Source organism: Gobio gobio (assembly GCF_949357685.1).
Source record: "Gobio gobio genome assembly, chromosome: 21".
In the NCBI taxonomy this organism is placed as follows: Eukaryota; Metazoa; Chordata; class Actinopteri; order Cypriniformes; family Gobionidae; genus Gobio; species Gobio gobio.
Genome location: NC_137117.1, coordinates 10,768,765 through 10,790,708, shown reverse-complemented (window position 1 = coordinate 10,790,708; position 21,944 = coordinate 10,768,765). Strand labels below are relative to the sequence as shown.

The following is a 21,944-nucleotide window of genomic DNA, read 5'->3' as shown; positions in this document are numbered from 1 at the left end:
GAGGCAAAATCGCGTCTATCACGCCGCAGGACCTCCAGACATCCATCAACACGTCTTTACATTGACTTAACATGGAAATCACTCGCTCCAGACACTCTATTCGTGTTTGGTGTGAATGCAGCAAAAGATATTAGGAGATATTTGAGAGAATATATTATGCTTGTTTATTAGCATAAAGCAAATTTAGTTAAATTTAGGAAGTACAATGTGGTAATACCATGTTATGAATATGGTAATCATTTAGTACCAGGGTTGCAAAGTTTCCAGAAACTTTCCAGGATATTTGGAAACTTTCCAGGATTTTTTGGAAACTTTTGGAAAGTTTTTTGGAAATTGGACAAAACCCAACCGTTCGGTTTAAATTTAAATTTTACATTTTAACCCAATGGTTGGGTTTGTCCATATTTGACTCAAATTTGGGTTGAAACAACCCAGCATTTTTTTAGAGTGTATAATGTTATATCTAAACATACTTTAAAACAAGATACATTTACTTGTGAAGCAAGATTGTGTAATACTGCGTTCACACTGAACGTGAATAGAGCGGCAAATGTGCATTTTGTTGGACCTTTGAACATTTTGAATCCATTCGCCCGTCCACAGCTAATTGGATGCGCATATAAATTGAGCGTTTGAAGCTAAATAGATGCTCGTTCGAAGTGCTCAGGAGCTGCGGTTGGATGACGGCCGCCTTCAGAGGTACTTCCGGCTGTCCCGCGCCCATATAGCTCCGTATGACTGCTCACTGCCAATATCAGTCGTTCCTCCATGTTGAATGAGTGACTTTTTTATTTTTGTTATTATTAAATGCATGAAAGAACAGTAACAACAATTTTCATCATTATTATACCATAATAATGCAATGATATGCCAAGGTCCTTCAGTCCAGAATAAACACAGCCACTGTTTTAAATGAGTGACTGCGGGCGGGCCTGCCCCCGTTTATCACGTCACTTCACCACCTGACAGCAGCAAGCAGGCTCCTGATTGGTTAACGCGGTGCCAACAGACTCCAAAGTTCAGATTTTTCAACTCGGCCGTCAGATGCAAATTCGCTTCAAACACGTGAATGCCAAAAAAGCACCAAATAAAATCACTTGCGTCTTTCGCGCCAGATGCTCAGTTTGCGTCTTTTATGCAAACTGGACACACGAATGAGGCGAAATCGCGTCTATCGCGCCGCAGGACCTCCAGACACGCGCCAACACGTCTTTACATTGACTTAACATGGAAATTCGCGTTTGGTGTGAACGCAGCATAAGATATTAGGAGATATTTGAGAGAATATATGATGCTTGTTTATTAGCATAAAGCAAATTTTGTTAGATTTATGAAGTGGTAACACCATGTTATGAATATGGTTATCATTTAGTACTAGGGTTACAAAGTTTCCAGAAACTTTCCAGGATTTTTTTTGAAACTTTTGGCAAGTTTTTGGAAATTGGATAAAAATTTCCAAAATATTGGGTTGGGTTAAAATTGGGTAAAAATTTTTATTTAAAATTTGAAAAATGTGATAATGCTGCATTCACACCGTCAAATTTGTGTTTATCGCATCTAGTTGGACGCTTGAACATTTTGAATCCACTCGTGCGTCCACAGCGAATTGGACACGCGTATAAAGCAAGCTTTTGTACTTCCGGCTGTACTTCCGCCTGATTGGTTAACAAGGCGAAAGTTAATTTTTTTCAATTTGGGTGTCAGACGCGAATTCGCTTCAAACGCGTGAATGCACAAAAAGCACCAAATACAAATCACTCGCTCGTAACACGCGTATTGCGCAAGACACTCAATTTGCGTCTTTCACGCGAACTGGACGCGCAAATGAGGTGAAATCGCATTATCGCGCCGCAGGACCTCCAGACATGCGTCAACATGTCTTTACATTGACTTAACATGGAAATCACTCGCTCCAGACACTCTATTCGCGTTTGGTGTGAACGCAGCATAAGATATTAGGAGATATTTGAGAGAATATATTATGCTTGTTTATTAGCATAAAGCAAATTTTGTTACATTTATTATGTACAAAGTGGTAATACCATGTTATGAATATGGTAATAATTTAGTACTAGGGTTGCAAAGTTTCCAGAAACTTTCCACAATTGTTTTGGAAATTTGCCGAAAATGTCTTTGCAACCCTATACAGTTTATAAAGGTACATTCACAGTAAAAAAAAAATATATATGATCAATAAGTCATGACAACATTTGTTATTCAATTACTTAAAGGTGCTGTATGCATTTTTTCTTTACTGTACTAAAGTATAAAAGTGCCATAATATGTTTGCAGATATTTAGGAAAATGCGAAGTTCATATAATTGTTTCTCCGCTACAGCCACAGCCAGTTATTCTACTTCAATAGTGTAGGAATGTCCTGGTTTGATTTGCTCTTGTGTGATCCCGCCCACTGCCAATTTACCCAATAATGTTTAGACACCCGTGTTGCCAGTTGGTGGAAAACACAGCGTATTTTATGCAGCCATTGATGTGAGCAAACGAACTGGGTCCGAAATAGCAGATTCTACACAACCTAAAAAGCCTTGGCAATAAAAACAATGCAAACATATATATTAGCTGATCAACTTGATAAGTCCCGTTCACACCAAGAACAATAACAGTCTAATGGTTTCAAAGTGCGTACAACATGTCACTGAACATGTTTTTGCTGTTAACATTTACACGCCTTTAACCAGCAGATGTCCTCATCATGCTATGTTTCGAGTTTATCTAGCTAGTGTAATCGATCTAATCTAATTGACAGTGAATATAGCTGGCATTGTCAATAATAGTGGTCAGCCCATATATCGCCAAGGCCGATATATCAACGCTATCTCACGACCAATTCGTACGTATTTGTACGAAGGGGCTAATTTGTACGAATTCGTACGATCTCACTCGTATGAATTTGTACGATTTGTCTATACTGCAGTGATGGGAAGGTTTAGGGGCGGGGTTTGAGGTTAGGCCATTCGCACGAAATCATACAAAATTTACCAACTTGTCAAATACGTACGATTTAGCAAAAAATTCGTACCAATTTGTTCAAGTGAGGTCGTACAAATTCGTACGAATTAGCTACCTCGTTAAAAAATATGTACGAATTGCTGTGAGATTGGGTTGTATAGTTTTTCTGATTGGCCGAGGTGTTAGAAACAGGACTTTTATTTTGACGATGCGCCAAACTTTTATTTAGTTATTAGTTATTTAGCTATATTCAGTTGCCCACTATGTCATAATCATGCCATGTAAAATTTGTGTTACCTTGTCTTTATTTGAAAAAAAAAATATAGGATTACCAGTGTGCACAAATTTACAAGATTACTGAGTGTCCTGTTACTGTGTTTACTTCCTTTTTATTTGTGAAAATACTGTTGGACTGCAGAATCAAGTTGCCATCGTAAGTATAAGCATGTTTATTTTAAAGAATTTATTAATTTTCATGTATATTTCTAATTGAAATAAATACAAATTGTATATATTATATAAATATATCGGCCACCCTGCTCTCTAAGATATCGGCATCAGCCATCAAAAAACAATGTTGATTGACTACTAGTCAATATAGTGGAATAAAAGCAACACCTATAGTCTTTTTCACTGCAACTTAAAAAGAAGTAAGAACAATGTTGTTGAAACTAGTGCTGGATACCTGAGGTAATATTATGTTAGACTGTTTGTTAGCCTGGCATAATGAGCTTATCTCCGTTAATACTTCTCACCATTTATTGTTTACCATATATCCATTTTCTTTCAAGTATCCTTAAAAAGGGAGTTTGACTTGTGGTGGATTTATCTGGACCTCAGCGATTCACTTCTCAATGTCGACGGCCATTTTAAATACGCGAGCCCTTAAAATTAGAATGGATTCAGATTGGCTGCCACTGTAAAAAAGTATATGATCAATATGTTTTGACAACATACGTTTTACATTGCTTTGACTCATCAAAATAAGTTGTTATACAAGAATTAACAAGTGAGTTTAATGTCATTTAAGTTTAAATGACTTAAACATCCAAGTTGATTGGACTTAATTTAAGGCAGCAACTTTTTTCAGTATTCCTCTATATCATTATAGCTGTGGTGTGGACTCTACTAATCTTTTATATTTAGAACTATATCTTTATCTTTATAGTTATAGTTCTTGATGTGAACAGGCCTTAAGGCTCGTCTCTTTCCATTGTCAATTGCGCTCCTGTTCCTGTTGCGTGTCGTCAATCGGTATAAAAACCTCACAAAATTCTCACAGTAGCAGAAAGTCTGTGCTTTTTGGGTTTTGTACACTTAGACACATGAACAGTAAACATACTTCGCCATGTGGCCAACTATAAACGCTTTAACTTCTGCCTCAAAAATACACACTCCACTTTGGGATAAAAATGGAATATTGAGAGGAGAAAAAGTTAAAGAAAAAACTGGTGAGAGACTTTCTGGATTGTGGGTTAAGTGGAGAGAAAGTGAGGCATTTGTGAAAAAGACAGATAAGAACAGAAATGTTTTAAATCTTTAAAAAACAAGGGGAAAACAGCTGGCTAGATGCATTAAAAATAAACAATAAAACTTCACCAAAGCCACAATAAAACAACTATGAAATACCTTATAAAAACCAACAAAGCCTCATTTCACCAAAACAGAGACACAATGTTGCAAATGTCATAGTAGGAATTTGTTTTACTCAAACGTTTTTCTGTCATTGCTCATAATGGAATAGTTGCTGGAATAGTTGTCCAATTGATGGCTCAGATGAGTTGTTTTGCGAGAATTAGATGATAAATGTTTGAAGATGACAGTGAAATTACTTTTTATTGCAGATTTGAGATCTCCTGTGAAACTCTATAGGAGACGTGTGTGAGAATACTGGGGTCTTTTTCCTCAGGAGAAACATCTGAGAAGCAGGAGACGCCAATCATCCTCCATCCAATCTCATGGTAGTCTAGGAGAAACAGCTGAGACATTACTGAGCTCTCAGTGTTGGTTTCTGCCCAAATGCATGCTCATATCATTTGTTTTGGGGAGAATATGATGATGTGCCAAGTTCACAATTAAATAGATGTTGGTGTCTGAGCACAGTTTGAGGCATTAAAATGTCCTCTAAAACCCTAGGAGACACATTTGAGGGACTTTTCCTCAAGAGAAACATCTGAGAGTCATGAAACTTTGACAAAAGTCTCCATTTTCTCCATTCAATCTCATGGCAGTCTAGGAGAAACAGCTGAGACATTACTGAGATCTCAGTGTTTGAGATCCCCCTCCCCCCCAAATGCATGTTCAGGACACTAAAATGTCCTCTGAAACCCTTTAGGAGACACATTTGAAAGCTTTTTCCCCAAGGGAAACACCTGAGAATCAGGCAAAAATCAACATTTTCTCCATTCAAGAATTCGAGAATTTTAGGAGAAACTTTTGAAATTCATATTGAAATTACTTTGATTATACATTTTGGTGTCTGAGCACCATTTGAGGCAGTAAAATGTCCTCTGAAACCCTTTAGGAGACACATTTGAGGGCTTTTTTCCTCAAGGGAAAGCTCATGGCAGTCTAGGAAAAACAATCAAGACATTACTGAGATCTCAGTAAATGCAAGCTCATGTAAATTGTTTTTGGAAGAACTACATGTTAAACATTTGAAAATCACATTAAAATGACTTTTGATTATAAAATATTGCTATCTGAGCACGGTTTGAGACATTAGGATGTTCTTAGGAAAATTTTTGAAAAAAGAGACATGTGAGGTCTTTTTCCTCAAGAGAAACATCTGAGAGTCATGAAACTTTGACAAAAGTCTCAATTTTGTCCATTCAATCTCATGGCAGAGAAACAATCGAGACATTACTGATATCTCCGTGTTTGTTTTTTCCCCAAATGCATGTTCAGGATACTAAGATGTCCTCTGAAACCCTTTAGGAAACACATTTGAGGGCTTTTTCCCCCATGGAAACATCTGAGAATCAGGCAAATGTCTCAATTTTCTCCATTCAATCTCATGGCAGAGAAACAACTGAGACAATACTGAGATCTCAGTGTTTGTTCCCCAAATGCATGTTTAGGACACTAAAATGTCCTCTAAAACCCCTTTTCCTCGAGAGAAACATCTGATAATCATGAAACTTTGACAAAAGTCTCCATTTTGTCCATTCAATCTCATGGCAGTCAAGGAGAAAAAACCGAGACATTACTGAGATCTCAGTGTTTGTTTTGTTCCCCAAATGCATGTTCAGGACACTAAAATGTCATCTGAAACCCTTAAGGAAACACATTTGAGGGCTTTTTCCCCCATGGAAACATCTGAGAATCAGGCAAAATTCTCCATTTTGTCCATTCAATCTCATGGCAGTCTAGGAAAAACAACCGAGACGTAACTGAGATCTCAGTGTTTGTTCCCCAAATGCATGTACAGGACACTAAAATGTCCTCTGAAACCCTTAAGGAAACACATTTGAGGGCTTCCCCCCCCCATAGAAACATCTGAGAATAAGGCAAAAGTCTCCATTTTCTCCATTCAATCTCATGGCAGTCTAGGAGAAACAACCAAGACGTAACTGAGATCTCAGTGTTTGTTTTGTTCCCCAAGTGCATGTTCAGGACACTAAAATGTCATCTGAAACCCTTAAGAAAACACATTTGAGGGCTTTTTCCCCCATGGAAACATCTGAGAATCAAGCAAAATTCTCCATTCTCTCCATTCAATCTCATGGCAGTCTAGAAGAAACAACAGAGACGTAACTGAGATCTCAGTGTTTGTTTTTTTCCCCCAAAATGCATGTTCAGGACACTAAAATGTCCTCTGAAACCCTTTAGGAGACACATTTAAGGGCTTTCCCCCCAAGGGAAACATCTGAGAATCAGGTGAAAGTCTCAATTTTCTCCATTCAGTCTCATGGCAGTCTAGGAGAAACAACCGAGACATTACTGAGATCTCAGTGTTTGTTTTGTTCCCAAATGCATGTTCAGGACACTAAATTGTCCTCTGAAACCCTTTTCCCTCAAGAGACACATCTGAGAATCATGAAACTTTGACAAAAGTCTCCATTTTCTCCATTCAAATACATGCTCATGTCAGTTGTTTTTTTGGAAGAAATTGATAAAAAAAAACATTTTGAAGTTCATATTGAAATGACTTTTGATTCTAGATTTTGGTTTCTTGGCAAAGTCCGAGACATTAAAATGTCCTCTGAAACCCTTTTTCCCCAAGAGAAAAATCTGAGAATAAGGCAAAAGTCTCAATTTTCTCCATTCAATCTCATGGCAGTCTAGGAGAAACAGCTGAGACATTACTGAGATCTCTCTGCCCAAATGCATGCTCATATAACTCGTTTTTTTTTCAGAGAAGATGATGATAAACATTTTAAGTTCGCATTAAAATGACTTCTGATTATAAAATGTTAGTGTCTGAGCATGGTTTGAGACATTAGGATGTTCTTTGGAAAATCTTTTTAAACAAAAAAGGTATTTTTCCTCAAGAGGAACAGCCGAGAACCATAAAATGTTGGTGTCTGAGCACGGTTTGAGACATTAGGATGTTCTTTGAAAATCTTAAAGAGAAAGAAGGTATTTTTCCTCAAGAGAAACATGCGAGAACCATAAAACTACATTTTCTCAATTTAATCTGGCAGTCAAGAAGCAACAGAGATGATAAAGAGATCTCGTTCACTGTTTCTCTCCTACACGGTTGCTCCAGATATTCTCTACATCGAAGCGCTGAGAGATCATCTGTCCCCGCCTCTGACAAGGCCATTGCTCCAGACTCACAAAAGAATACTCCAACTTCATTGAGTGAAAGGCAACACAAAGCAAACAAACCCCCAAACCGCTGTCACGCCACCCCTCCCCGGCAGGCCTCCTGCTCTCCCCTCCTTCTCGGGCTCCTGCTATTCAAGGGAAATGTGTATTTCCCACACTGGAGTTGTCCAGCAGGGTCTGCTTGGCAGGGGTTTTGCCTCGGGGTGAACGGGGAGACGGACTAGAGGTTACATCAACACACATACCGCTGCGGCATGTCACATCCTCACCGCCGGTTGCCTTGGCGCTGTTAGCCAGCAGCTCCGGGCCAGGAAGGCTCAGAAGTGGTGGACAGGGCCGCTCTCCTTCTGCACCTCGAGAATATGAGGATTTTTTGTATTCATCAAGTCATTTGCAGCACATGGGGTTTTAAAAGCCTCCCATTTACTCTGAATTAGGGTCGTTGCAATGAATAATGATCATCCTACAGTGCTGGTAGGAGAAGGACACAGCCAAACATCTGCGTTTAATAAATACTGACACTTTAATCACTCGCTCTCTGTTTTATATGCCACTGACGCGTTTGACAATCAAAACGTTCACATCCGAGAACCGGTGAACAACAAAAGGAGAAAAGAAATGGTGACTTTCAAGTTGTATCTGAGAAATATTTCAGTGACTTGAGCTTACAATGTTGTAGTTATGGAACAAATGTAATGCATTAACTAATGGAGCCTTATTTTAAAGTGTTCCTGAAATAATGAATGAATGAACCAACCAACCAGTGAATGAAAGTGTGTCAGAGCAACATAGAGAGGAAAAAAGAATAGATAGAGCACTGCAAAAAATGCTTTTCTTACTTAGTATTTTTGTCTTGTTTTCAGTCCAAATATCTAAAACATCTTACATTAAGAAGCATTTACTGACAAGCAAAAGTTTTTGTCTTGTTTTGGGGGAAAATAACTCAAAATTAAGGGAGTTTTTGCTTAAAATAATTTGCCAATGGGGTAAGCAAAATAATCTTAATTCAAACAGAAAACAAGATTATTTTGCTTACCCCATTGGCAGATTATTTTGCTTATTTTAAGCAAAAACTCCCTTAATTTTGAGTTATTTTCCCCCAAAACAAGGCAAAAACTTTTGCTTGTCTAGTAAATGCTTCTTAATGTAAGATTTTTTAGATATTTGGACTGAAAACAAGACAATTTTTTGCAGTGAGCAAAAAAGAAGAAGAAAAAGAAGAGCAATGGTAAATGTACAACTGTAAGAAATTAAGAAAGAAAGAACCGATACATAGATAGAAATTCATTTTTTTTTACAGGGAAGCAAAGCCAAAGTGAATTTAGGGAACAACCGAGTTGCAAACCAAAGCAAACTAAGAGAAAAAAAAGGGGGATAAAAAGAGCTAAATAAACTACTATGCTGTGCAATTTCTCTCTCCATTACGACACACGTTTCGGTGCATTATGTGACATCTGGAGTACAAAACTCAAAAAGCAGAACAACTTTTAATGTACGACATCAAGCCTTTGTCATGATTCTCTCTCTGCAACATGACACACACACACACGCTGACCTGACCGTCTAGCGGTGACGAACAGGTGCAGGACATTAGGCCCGACGCTGCCACCTTCCCCTGTAAGATGTGCGTAAATCCTTGTTGTGGAAAATGAAAGAGTGAAAGCAGTTCTAATTACAAAATGTAAATATTGAGTTTTCCCACAATGGGAAGCAGACCACCCAAGATGCACAACAACCCCCAGCCCGCTCCCTCCCGTTCCTTTCTCTCTGTCGTCCACACTGGCCTGTCAGCGCGACAGGAAACCTTTTGAGCATCGCCGAACGTAAATGCACACATACCAGACATGCACATACGCACACGAGCGGCCGCCGACATCATTGCGTCACGCTTGCGTAACAGTCCATTAGCCGGGACCTTGACAAATCGAATTCCTCATGCAGTCCTCGTGGTGAACACCCAGAGGTTTAGTGCGCACTTTCAGGCTCTGCGGCGCGATCGGGTCTCAGGTGAATGTCAAATACTTGACTTTATGGTGCCAAATACCTTTAAATGGCCTCCGTGAGACTGTTTTCCAGCTCTCGGCCACATATGGGACTGTGCAACATGTGGTCAGTACGGATCGAGCCCCAGGAGTCGCCATTTGTTGACGTTTGTTTGTACGGGGAGCATGTCGGTGAGTGATGGGGAATGGAGGTGAAGGAGTGCTCAGCTGGGATCTAGATCTCCTCGATCTGATGGCGAGATGTCTTTATTCTGAGAGGGTTCTAGAGACCCTAAAAATCCAGAGCTATTCCGTCACCAATAGATCTACACTCTTAAAAATAAAGCTTTGGGTTCCTTTCAGTGAACAGCTCTTCAAAGAACCATTTAAAAAAACAAAACAGTTACTTCATTGGCATTGATGGTTCCACGAAGAACCTTTAACATCCATGGAATCTTTCCATTGCACAAAGGGTTCTTTAGATTAAAATGTTCTTCATATTAAGATAAAAAAAAGGGATAGTTCAACCAAAAATGAAAATTTAACCCTCATGTTCAAACCTGTATGAGAAGATATTTTGAAGAATGTCAGTGACCAAAAAGTTGATGGACCCCATAGTATTTTTCTCCATATGGAAGTCAATGGAGACCAACATCTCTTTGATTACCCAAAATATCGTCTTTTGGGTTCGACAGAAGAAAGAAACACATACACACTACACTGTAAAAAAAAAATCAGGTCTCCAATTGAACATTTTCTAGTGACTGATCACATAAAAAGTTTTGAGTTGGCCAAATTTTGCATCAATTCACAGAAATTCAATTTGGCCAACTGAAAATTTTGATGTGATCGGTCACTAGAACATTTTCAAGTGGAGACCTGAATTTTTTTTACAGTGTAAGAACAACCTGAGGGAGCGTAAACGATGATTTAATTTTCATTTTTGGATGAACTATCCCTTTAAGAACTGATCTCTAAAAGGGGAAATGGTTCTTGTATGGCATCACAGTGAAAAAAAAAACTTTTTATTTTTAAGTGTGGAACCTTCCCATCGCACAAAAGATTCTTATAGAGGAAAAATGTCCAACAAAATGGTTCTTTTATCACTGAAAGTGTCTTTGGGGAACCGTAAATTGTTCTTTTGGAACCTTCATTTGTAAGAATGTATACATTTTAATAGGCACTTTTTAGAACTTGCAGTGGAAAGGTTCCATGGATATTAAAGGTTCTTAATGGAACCACTAACGTCTGTTTTTACAGCCAAATTTTGATTTAACTTACTTCATAAACCTGCTCATAATGCATCAATGTGTTTGAAAACATCTACATAACTAATGAAATCCATATCAATTTGAGTTTTATGAGCATCTGAAGTCATTTGTTTCAGAATCTAATTATAACTAATAAAATTCACAAATCGCATATTAATAAAAAAATGCACGGAATGGCTCTAGAGGTGCCTGTGTCATTAGTTCCAGCGATGCATGACCCTCTACAGGTGCAGACGACGCCAACAAAACCCCATAAGTTAAGAAAAACCCTGTGATCATTTGTTTATAATTATAACTTTTTGCTTTTGGGCCCTGCCCTCTGGATTCGGTTGCTTTACTCAAAAACGCACAGAGGTTTTTTTAGCAGCCCTAATAAAAGCAGAACAACAAAAAATGCAAAATTTGACCTATATGCAATGAGCAAAAAACGACTCTAGAAGATGGGCTAGTGACTGGACTGGATGCACAAAAAAGTACAGTATATTTTACAGTTCGTTCGGTGCATTATTATTGCTGTCAAGGAGAAAATGGATCCATCATGAAATTCCCCACAGTTATAATAAACACCTGCGCAGCACAAACAGTTCAAAGATGTCCAAAATACCTGTGTAAGTCTACTTCAGCGCCGCGTTTGGGGAAAACCGTGTCCCATAAGTTGTTCTTACTGAGCACAGATCATCAAACAGCTCTTTTCCCGGAGTAATTCCTCAGCCAAAAGGTGCATATCATGTGGAGGGCGAGAGGCAAACTTACCTTGCGGGTTTTTGCTGGCAGAAGCGCCGGCTGGCCGCTGGACAAAGGCGATCAGAGCGACGCTGAATAATCCAAAACCAGCGCGCATCAGGACATACATGGACATCATGTTACACACCTTGAACCTTCAGACAGAGACTAATTCAATAAAAGCGCACAACTGCGAGACTTTGAGTCCAAGCGTGGATGAAGCTTTATTCCCGGCGCTGCTGTGAATATAAGACAGAGAGAGAGAGAGAGAGAGAGCGAGAGAGAGAGAGAGTGTGTGTGTGTGTGTGTGTGTGTGTTTTATTTCTTGGTCTTGCGGAGACTGTGCGCGCGGAGATCAGGAGGAGAAACACGGTCGAGTTGAGCGCTCATGATCTTCAGTCCTGCAGGAGACACAGACAGACAGACAGAGAGAGAGAGAGAGAGAGAGAGAGAGAGAGAGAGAGAGAGAGAGAGAGAGAGAGAGAGAGAGAGAGGAAGGGGGAGGAGAGATGTACAACAGCGCGTTGCTCTCTCTTTCTCTCTCTCTCAATGGATCTGTATTGGTAAATGTAAAGTTCCCCTCTCCAAAAAAATAATTAATGCCTGCACAAAAATTAATAGACCATTCAATGCCTTCAACCTAAGAACACACCGAGTGTAAAACAAATAAATCCAGTCATTAGCATTTGGCTGCTAATTGGTCAGGCTCCATGAGAGAATTAAAACTGCATTATATGCTAATATCTAAAGGGCTGTTATTCATCTTGTTTATTGGGATGTGAATGACACTTCAAATGTAAGTTATTAAACAACAATCAAATCAAATGCTGTTTTCAGTAACACTTTATTTGGTAACTCTTTATTTTACTGTGTCCTATGTAGTATCTATAATAATTAGCCTACAATAAGTTATGCATAATTACATGCAACTAATCTTAATACACTGTAACAAGGGCACACTTTATTTGAAGGTGTCATTGTTAGTGTAATTATATATTTAAGTACTGAGTAATATTGATTAACTGCATGTTCCTTCTATATGGTTTGGGTTTGTCGCATGTAATTATGCATCATTTACTGTTATTTTATGGTAAATACATGTAACATATGTACCAATGACACTGTAAAATAAAGTGTAAGCATTTTTTAAGGTGGTATAGTTACACATTACTATGTACTTACTATAATAACAGTAAATTATGCATAATTACAACAAACCAACCCTAACTCTACATGTTAATTAATATTACTCAGTACTTGTTTAAGTATGTACGTCACCTTAAAATAAAGTGTAACCGTATTTTCTTATTTTAGTTATTGCTTCAGCAAACTTAAAGTATACTTTTAAGTGTCTTTTAAGATCTATTTTAAGTTTTAAATGCTATGCTGTTGCCCTCAGGCTTGAAAAGTTCAAATTTGGCAACTTAGCTAAGCGTGTGGCAATAATTCATAAATCATGCACTTATATCATCTCTATTTCTGTATTTATTTAAGATTGTATCTCTTAAAGGCACATCCTGTCTTAAACATTCAATAACAAATTGGGGGGATGAGGGGGGGGGGGGGTCATGTTAAACCAGTGCAATTTGCTTTATCAATGTCTCCAAGTGCACAGACGAGTTTCTCTCTTTCTGACCTTGCAGGAATTCACAATCAGCAGCGGGACGGACTGCGGGTGAGTGGGGGGTTGCCATGGAAACGGCTTCCGTGGGGCAACAGAGGTCAGACACTCCGGGAGCCACGTGCAATTCATGGATTCTCTCTCATCTCGCCGCAAACTTCTGAAACTGCAGGCAGCAGGGACGCTTCGCATACTCTGGGGCGCTTGAGTCACGTTGGGCAACTGATAATTGATATTCGGTTGCATATTTCGGCTTTAAGGCTGCGTCGATCCGTCTCCCAGATTGGCATCCTCAAGGCATTTGCTTTCGAGCTGCTCGTGCATCCCACGTACTGAAAGACTGTAGGCCGCGAGAATAATCGTGTCAGAACAGGCCTGTTCAAACACAAACGATTCAGTGTTTTTGACAGAAGACAATTAACCCCTGCAACAATTAAAAAAAAGCATGCCAGAGGTGTGACTTCATGCTAAAACTCCAATCGTTTTCCCTACAAGCAGATGGAAAATGAAAACTTCTGGACGGAAACTTAGCCACCCTTGTCTGAGGGGTCCTTCACGACTTCAGACATCTGGTGTGATTATGTCTTGCTTTTACCTTTGGCCTTTCCGTGGTTTCATAACAGGGAATTTAACACAGCTTTTGTCCCGGAGAACAAGTCATCATTATTCACACGTCCAAACAAAGTGAATGAGATACACAGTCTTTTTTTTTTTGTTTTTGGAAGGACAACCGGTGTGTGTTCAATATCGCCAGATAATTGCATTCCTCTGGCTTTCACATTAACACAGGGTCACTCCTCCGTAGTGTTCATGGAATAACAGATTCCATGCTTTCATTAAAGATTCTGCTCGAGCTTTCCCCAAACTTCCTCCTCCTGTCAAGCCCCAGTACAGTTCAACAAAGGCAGACGGAGGCAAGCTTCAGCCTGTCCCGCTCCATCATTACTGTTTAGTTTTTATATGCTTAGCCTTTTTTAAACGACCTGCTTCATGCTTGATTCGCATGACTTCACCTCTCTGAGCACTGTAATATTCTCGATGTGTGGCGTGCATTTGTTACAATGTGAGAACTGGGTCAGGACACAACGCTTTCAAACCGAATCTATTCCTCACATTTATTTTGGAATTTGGTAAAAGCATGCTTAAAGGGTTAGTTCACCCAAAAATGAAAATTCTGTCATTAATTACTCACCCTCATGTCGTTCGACACCCGTAAGACCTCCGTTCATATTCGGAACACAAATGAAGATATTTTTGTTGAAAGCTGATGGCTGAGAAAGGCTTCAGATAGGCCTCCATTGGCATTCAGTACATTAATACTCCCAAGACCCATAAAAGGCACTTAAAACGTTGTTACAAAGTCCTTCTCACCACAGTGGCTCTACAATAATTTTACGATGCGACGACAATAGTTTTTGTGCGCAAAAAAAAATCAAAATAACACCTTTATCCAACTTGTTCTTGTCTTCCGTGTATGCCTCCACGACGCATGCGCGAGAATATGACGCAGATCCGGCGCTCGGACACTTGACCCAGAAGGGATTTGTTTACAAGCAGAGGAAGACGCGCGTGTCTAAGCTGTTGGATTCTACATTGATCGTGCTTTAGGTCTCGGCGTAGTTCTCAAAATGGGGCTTAAGTGTGCATTTCATGGATTCCCGAACGCTGGCGCTACGTCATATTCTCGCGCATGCGTCGTGGAGGCACACACGGAAGACAATAACAAGCTGGATAAAGGTGTTATTTTGATTTTTTTTTGCGCACAAAAACTATTGTCGTCGCATCGTAAAATTATTGTAGAGCCACTGTGGTGAGATGGACTTTGTAACAACGTTTTAAGTGCCTTTTATGGGTCTTGTGAGTGTAAATGTACTGAATGCCAATGGAGGCCTATCTGAAGCCTTTCTCAGCCATCAGCTTTCAACAAAAATATCTTCATTTGTGTTCCGAATATGAACGGAGGTCTTACGGGTGTCGAACGACATGAGGGTGAGTAATTTATGACAGAATTTTCATTTTTGGGTGAACTAACCCTTTAATTTAGTTTCTATGCATGCTTTCATGAACAACTGATGATCTGGTGCTCTGGATCAGAGACAAATGTAGGTTTTCCCCAAATAAACCTTTAAATAAAAGTTGATGCAAAGTGATTTCTCGATTAATTAAATGTTCAAAAGTACAATACTTATTTGGAAAGTCACTTCTGATGAATTTAATGAATACTTGCTTAAAATGTGAATTAATTAAGCTTTTGATATATGCAAAGTTCTGTCATAAAACTGGCATAGGTCCTTAACTATATCTGCTTGCGGTCACATCATTCTATATAGGGCACAGCTGATTGGTTCGCTCGCTGCTCAAACTTCAAAAACTGGGTCAGCATTTGCTGTTGCAGTTGCAATTCTTTCAGAAACCCTCCACCTTCCCCAGCTCCACCTGTGTAGATCTGCTAGGTAATTCATATATGCTATATTGTTCAGCAGCAGCATGTCTTACTTGTTCACAGCAGCATTATTTTGTGAATGTATTGGCAGTAGCAAGTCCCATACTTGATCTGCAGTAGCAGCAGCAATAACAATAACAGCAGCAATAATAACAGCAGCAGCAATAACAATAACAGCAGGAACAATAACGGTACAGATCCACTTTTGCGGCACGAAGCGTGGTGTTGTGACGCTTCCCCTCATGTGTATGTTGATGGGCGTTCCTCAAGTTTACCGCTATGGGCGTGCGTTTGAGCCAGCGGTGAATGATAAAAAAAGGACCAGCAAGAGACTTCCCTCAATCTCCATGTGCTCTACATCTATTGGACAGTCGCGTCGCTTCAACGGATTAATTTGCATAAAGATGGGATTCGGCCTGCTTTTTTGACTTGCGGCATTTGTTCAAATGCAGCGCCAGCTTCCCGGAATGCTTTGTGGGGGCGCGTTAGAGTCGCTTGACGTCACCCATAGGAATTAAGTGGAGTGCGGCGCGACAGCAGTATCGATAACAGCAGCATCATTTACAGTAGCAGCATCAATAACAGTAGCAGCAATAACAGCAGCAGCAATAACAGCAGCAGCAGCAATAACAGGAGCAATAATAACAGGAGCTGCAGCAATAACAGCAGCAGCAGCAGCAGCATCGATTACAGCAACATCAATAACAGCAGCAGCAGAAGCAATAACAGCAGCATCAATAACAGTAGCAGCAGTGCAAATAACAGCAACATAAATAACAGCAGCAGCAATAACAGCAGCAGCATCGATAACAGCAACATCAATAACAGCAGCAGCAGAAGCAATAACAGCAGCATCAATAACAGCAGAAGCAGCAGCACCAATAACAGCAGCAGCATCAATAACAGCAGCATCATCATCAATAACAGCAGCATCAATAACAGCAGCAGCATCAATAGCAGCACCATCAATAACAGCAGCATCAATAACAGCAGCATCAATAACAGCAGCAGCACCAATAACAGCAGCAGCATCAATAACAGCAGCACCAATAACAGTAGCAGCAGCATCTATAACAGCAGCATCAATAACAGCAGCAGCATCATCATCAATAACAGCAGCATCATCATCAATAACAGCAGAATCATCATTATCAATAACAGCATCATCATCATCAATAACAGCAGCATCAATAACAGCAGAATCATCATCATCAATAACAGCAGCATCATCAATAACAGCAGCATCATCATTATCAATAACAGCAGCATCATCATCTATAACAGCATCATCATCATCAATAACAGCAGCATCAATAACAGTTGCATCAATAATAGCATCATCATCAATAACAGCAGCATCAATAACAGTTGCATCAATAATAGCATCATCATCAATAACAGCAGCATCATCAATAACAGCAGCATCATCATCAATAACAGCAGCATCATCATCTATAACAGCAGCATCATCATCAATAACAGCAGAATCATCATCATCATCAATAACAGCAGCATCAATAACAGCAACAGCATCAATAACAGCAGCATCAATGGCAGCAGCAGCATCAATAACAGCAGCATCATCATCAATAACAGCATCATTATCAATAACAGCAGCATCATCATCAATAACAGCAGCATCATCATCTATAACAGCAGCATCATCATCAATAACAGCAGAATCATCATCATCAATAACAGCAGCATCAATAACAGCAACAGCATCAATAACAGCAGCATCAATGGCAGCAGCAGCATCAATAACAGCAGCATCATCATCAATAACAGCATCATCATCAATAACAGCAGCATCATCACCAATAACAGCATCATCATCATTATCAATAACAGCAGCAGCATCAATAACAGCAGCATCATCATCAATAACAGCAGCATCATCAATAACAGCAGCATCATCATTATCAATAACAGCAGCATCATCATCAATAACAGCAGCATCATCATCAATAAACAGCAGTGTATCGTCTGCGATAATTAATGCGATATGGCTCAGCTTGTCAGTGAACTACGGCTCTGTGTAGTAAATGCCGCTCTATCTGAAAGCAGGTGATGGCGATTTACTACTAATCAAGGAACCGGCTTTACTGACGAGATGCGCCTAACAATGTCATGCGATATATCGCCCAGCCCTACAGCAGCATCAATAACAGCAGAATCATCATCATCAATAACAGCAGCATCCTCATCAATAACAGCAGCAACATCATCATCAATAACAGCAGCATCATCATCAATAACAGCAGCATCATCATCAATAACAGCAGCATCATCATTATCAATAACAGCAGCATCGTCATCTCTGACAGCAGCATCATCATCAATAGCAGCAGCATCAATAACAGCAGAATCATCATCATCAATAACAGCAGCATCAATAACAGCAGAATCATCATCATCAATAACAGCATCATCATCATCAATAACAGCAGCAACATCATCATCAATAACAGCAGCATCATCATCAATAACAGCAGCATCATTATCAATAACAGCAGCATCATCATTATCAATAACAGCAGCATCATCATCAATAACAGCAGCATCAATAACAGCAGAATCATCATCATCAATAACAGCAGCATCATCATCATCAATAACAGCAGCATCATCATTATCGATAACAGCAGCATCATCATCTATAACAGCAGCATCATCATCAATAACAGCAGCATCAATAACAGCAGAATCATCATCATCAATAACAGCAGAATCATCATCATCAATAACAGCAGCATCATCATCAATAACAGCAGCAGCATCATCACTAACAGCAGCATCATCATCATTATCCATTACAGCAGCATCATCATCTATAACAGCAGCATCATCATCAACAACAGCAGCATCAATAACAGCAGAATCATCATCATCAATAACAGCAGCATCATCATCAATAACAGCAGCATCATCATCATCATCACTAACAGCAGCATCATCATCATTATCAATAACAGCAGCATCATCATCTATAACAGCAGCATCATCATCAATAACAGCAGCATCAATAACAGCAGCATCATCATCTATAACAGCAACATCATCATCAATAACAGCAACATCAATAACAGCAGAATCATCATCATCAATAACAGCAGAATCATCATCATCAATAACAGCAGCATCATCATCAATAACAGCAGCATCATCATCAATAACAGCAGCAGCATCATCAATAACAGCAGCATCATCATCTATAACAGCAGCATCATCATCAATAACAGCAGCATCAATAACAGCAGAATCATCATCATCAATAACAGCAGCATCATCATCAATAACAGCAGAATCATCATCATCAATAACAGCAGCAGCATCATCATCAATAACAGTAGCATCATCATCAATAACAGCAGCATCATCATCTATAACAGCAGCATCGTCATCAATAACAGCAGCATCTATAACAGCAGCATCATCATCAATAACAGCAGCATCATCATCAATAACAGCAGAATCATCATCATCAATAACAGCAGCATCATCATCAATAACAGCAGCATCAATAACAGCAGCATCATCATCAATAACAGCAGCATCATCATTATCAATAACAGCAGCATCATCATCTATAACAGCATCATCATCATCAATAACAGCAGCATCATCATCTATAACAGCAGCATCATCATCTATAACAGCAGCATCATCATCAATAACAGCAGCATCATCATCAATAACAGCAGCATCATCATTATCACTAACAGAAGCATCATCATCTATAACAGCAGCATCATCATCTATAACAGCAGCATCATCATCAATAACAGCAGCATCATCATCAATAACAGCAGCATCATCATTATCAATAACAGCAGCATCATCATCATCAATAACAGCAGAATCATCATCATCAATAACAGCAGCATCATCATCAATAACAGCAGAATCATCATCATCAATAACAGCAGCATCATCATCAATAACAGCAGCATCATCATCAATAACAGCAGCATCTATAACAGCAGCAGCATCATCAATAACAGCAGCATCTATAACAGCAGCATCATCATCAATAACAGCAGCATCATCATCAATAACAGCAGAATCATCATCAATAACAGCAGAATCATCATCATCAATAACAGCAGCATCATCATCAATAACAGCAGCATCATCATCAATAACAGCAGCATCATCATTATCAATAACAGCATCATCATCATCTATAACAGCAGCATCATCATCAATAACAGCAGCATCATCATCTATAACAGCAGCATCATCATCTATAACAGCAGCATCATCATCTATAACAGCAGCATCATCATCAATAACAGCAGCATCATCATCAATAACAGCAGCATCATCATTATCAATAACAGCAGCATCATCATCTATAACAGCAGCAGCATCATCATCAATAACAGCAGCATTATCAATAACAGCAGCATCATCATCAATAACAGCAGCATCATCATCAATAACAGCATCATCATCATCAATAACAGCAGCATCATCATCTATAACAGCAGCATCATCATCAATAACAGCAGCATCATCATCAATAACAGCAGCATCATCATCTATAACAGCAGCATCATCATCAATAACAGCAGCATCATCATCTATAACAGCATCATCATCATCAATAACAGCAGCATCATCATCTATAACAGCATCATCATCATCAATAACAGCAGCAGCATCATCATCAATAACAGCAGCATCATCATCTATAACAGCAGCATCTCAATAACAGCAGCATCATCATCAATAACAGCAGCATCATCATCTATAACAGCAGCATCTCAATAACAGCATCATCATCATCAATAACAGCAGCATCATCATCAATAACAGCAGCATCATCATCAATAACAGCATCATCATCATCAATAACAGCAGCATCATCATCTATAACAGCAGCATCATCATCAATAACAGCAGCATCATCATCTATATCAGCATCATCATCATCAATAACAGCAGCATCATCATCTATAACAGCATCATCATCATCAATAACAGCAGCATCATCATCTATAACAGCATCATCATCATCAATAACAGCAGCATCATCATCTATAACAGCAGCATCATCATCTATAACAGCAGCATCATCATCTATAACAGCAGCATCATCATCAATAACAGCATCATCATCATCAATAACAGCAGCATCATCATCTATAACAGCAGCATCATCATCTATAACAGCAGCATCATCATCAATAACAGCAGCATCATCATTATCAATAACAACAGCATCATCATCTATAACAGCAGCAGCAGCATCATCAATAACAGCAGCATCATCATCAATAACAGCAGCATCATCATCAATAACAGCAGCATCATCATCAATAACAGCAGCATCATCATCTATAACAGCAGCATCATCATCAATAACAGCAGCATCATCATCTATAACAGCAGCATCATCATCAATAACAGCAGCATCAATAACAGCAGAATCATCATCATCAATAACAGCAGCATCATCATTATCAATAACAACAGCATCATCATCTATAACAGCAGCAGCAGCATCATCAATAACAGCAGCATCATCATCAATAACAGCAGCATCATCATCAATAACAGCAGCATCATCATCAATAACAGCAGCATCATCATCTATAACAGCAGCATCATCATCAATAACAGCAGCATCATCATCAATAACAGCAGCAGCATCATCTATAACAGCAGCATCATCATCAATAACAGCAGCATCATCATCTATAACAGCATCATCATCATCAATAACAGCAGCAGCATCATCATCAATAACAGCAGCATCATCATCTATAACAGCAGCATCATCATCTATAACAGCAGCATCTCAATAACAGCAGCATCATCATCAATAACAGCAGCATCATCATCATCAATAACAGCAGCATCATCATCTATAACAGCAGCATCATCAATAACAGCAGCATCATCATCAATAACAGCATCATCATCAATAACAGCAGCATCATCATCTATAACAGCAGCATCATCAATAACAGCAGCATCATCATCAATAACAGCATCATCATCATCATCAATAACAGCAGCATCATCATCTATAACAGCAGCATCAATAACAGCAGCAGAAGCAGCAGCAGAGTAGCATATCTACTGCCAAGACCAAACACATCCACATTGTCATATCCATTACCACGCCAAACACTCAGAGACTTCCCATGACATAA

The 21,944-nt window shown here is 39.1% G+C and overlaps 1 protein-coding gene across 2 annotated transcripts in view; it reads right to left on the bottom strand.

The window, feature by feature from the left end:
• The window catches only part of scube3 (signal peptide, CUB domain, EGF-like 3), a 175,151-nt gene extending 163,003 nt beyond the window's left edge, over nt 1-12,148 (bottom strand). Inside the window, exon 1 of one of the 2 annotated variants that reach the window (XM_079801775.1) lies at nt 11,747-12,148. In XM_079801775.1, coding sequence (XP_079657901.1) covers nt 11,747-11,855 — 109 coding nt within the window. In that variant the 5' untranslated portion in view covers nt 11,856-12,148. The remainder of the gene's footprint in view (nt 1-11,746) is intronic. The other variant, XM_079801774.1, reaches the window with a different exon arrangement.
• Between the last annotated feature and the right edge of the window lie 9,796 nt (nt 12,149-21,944).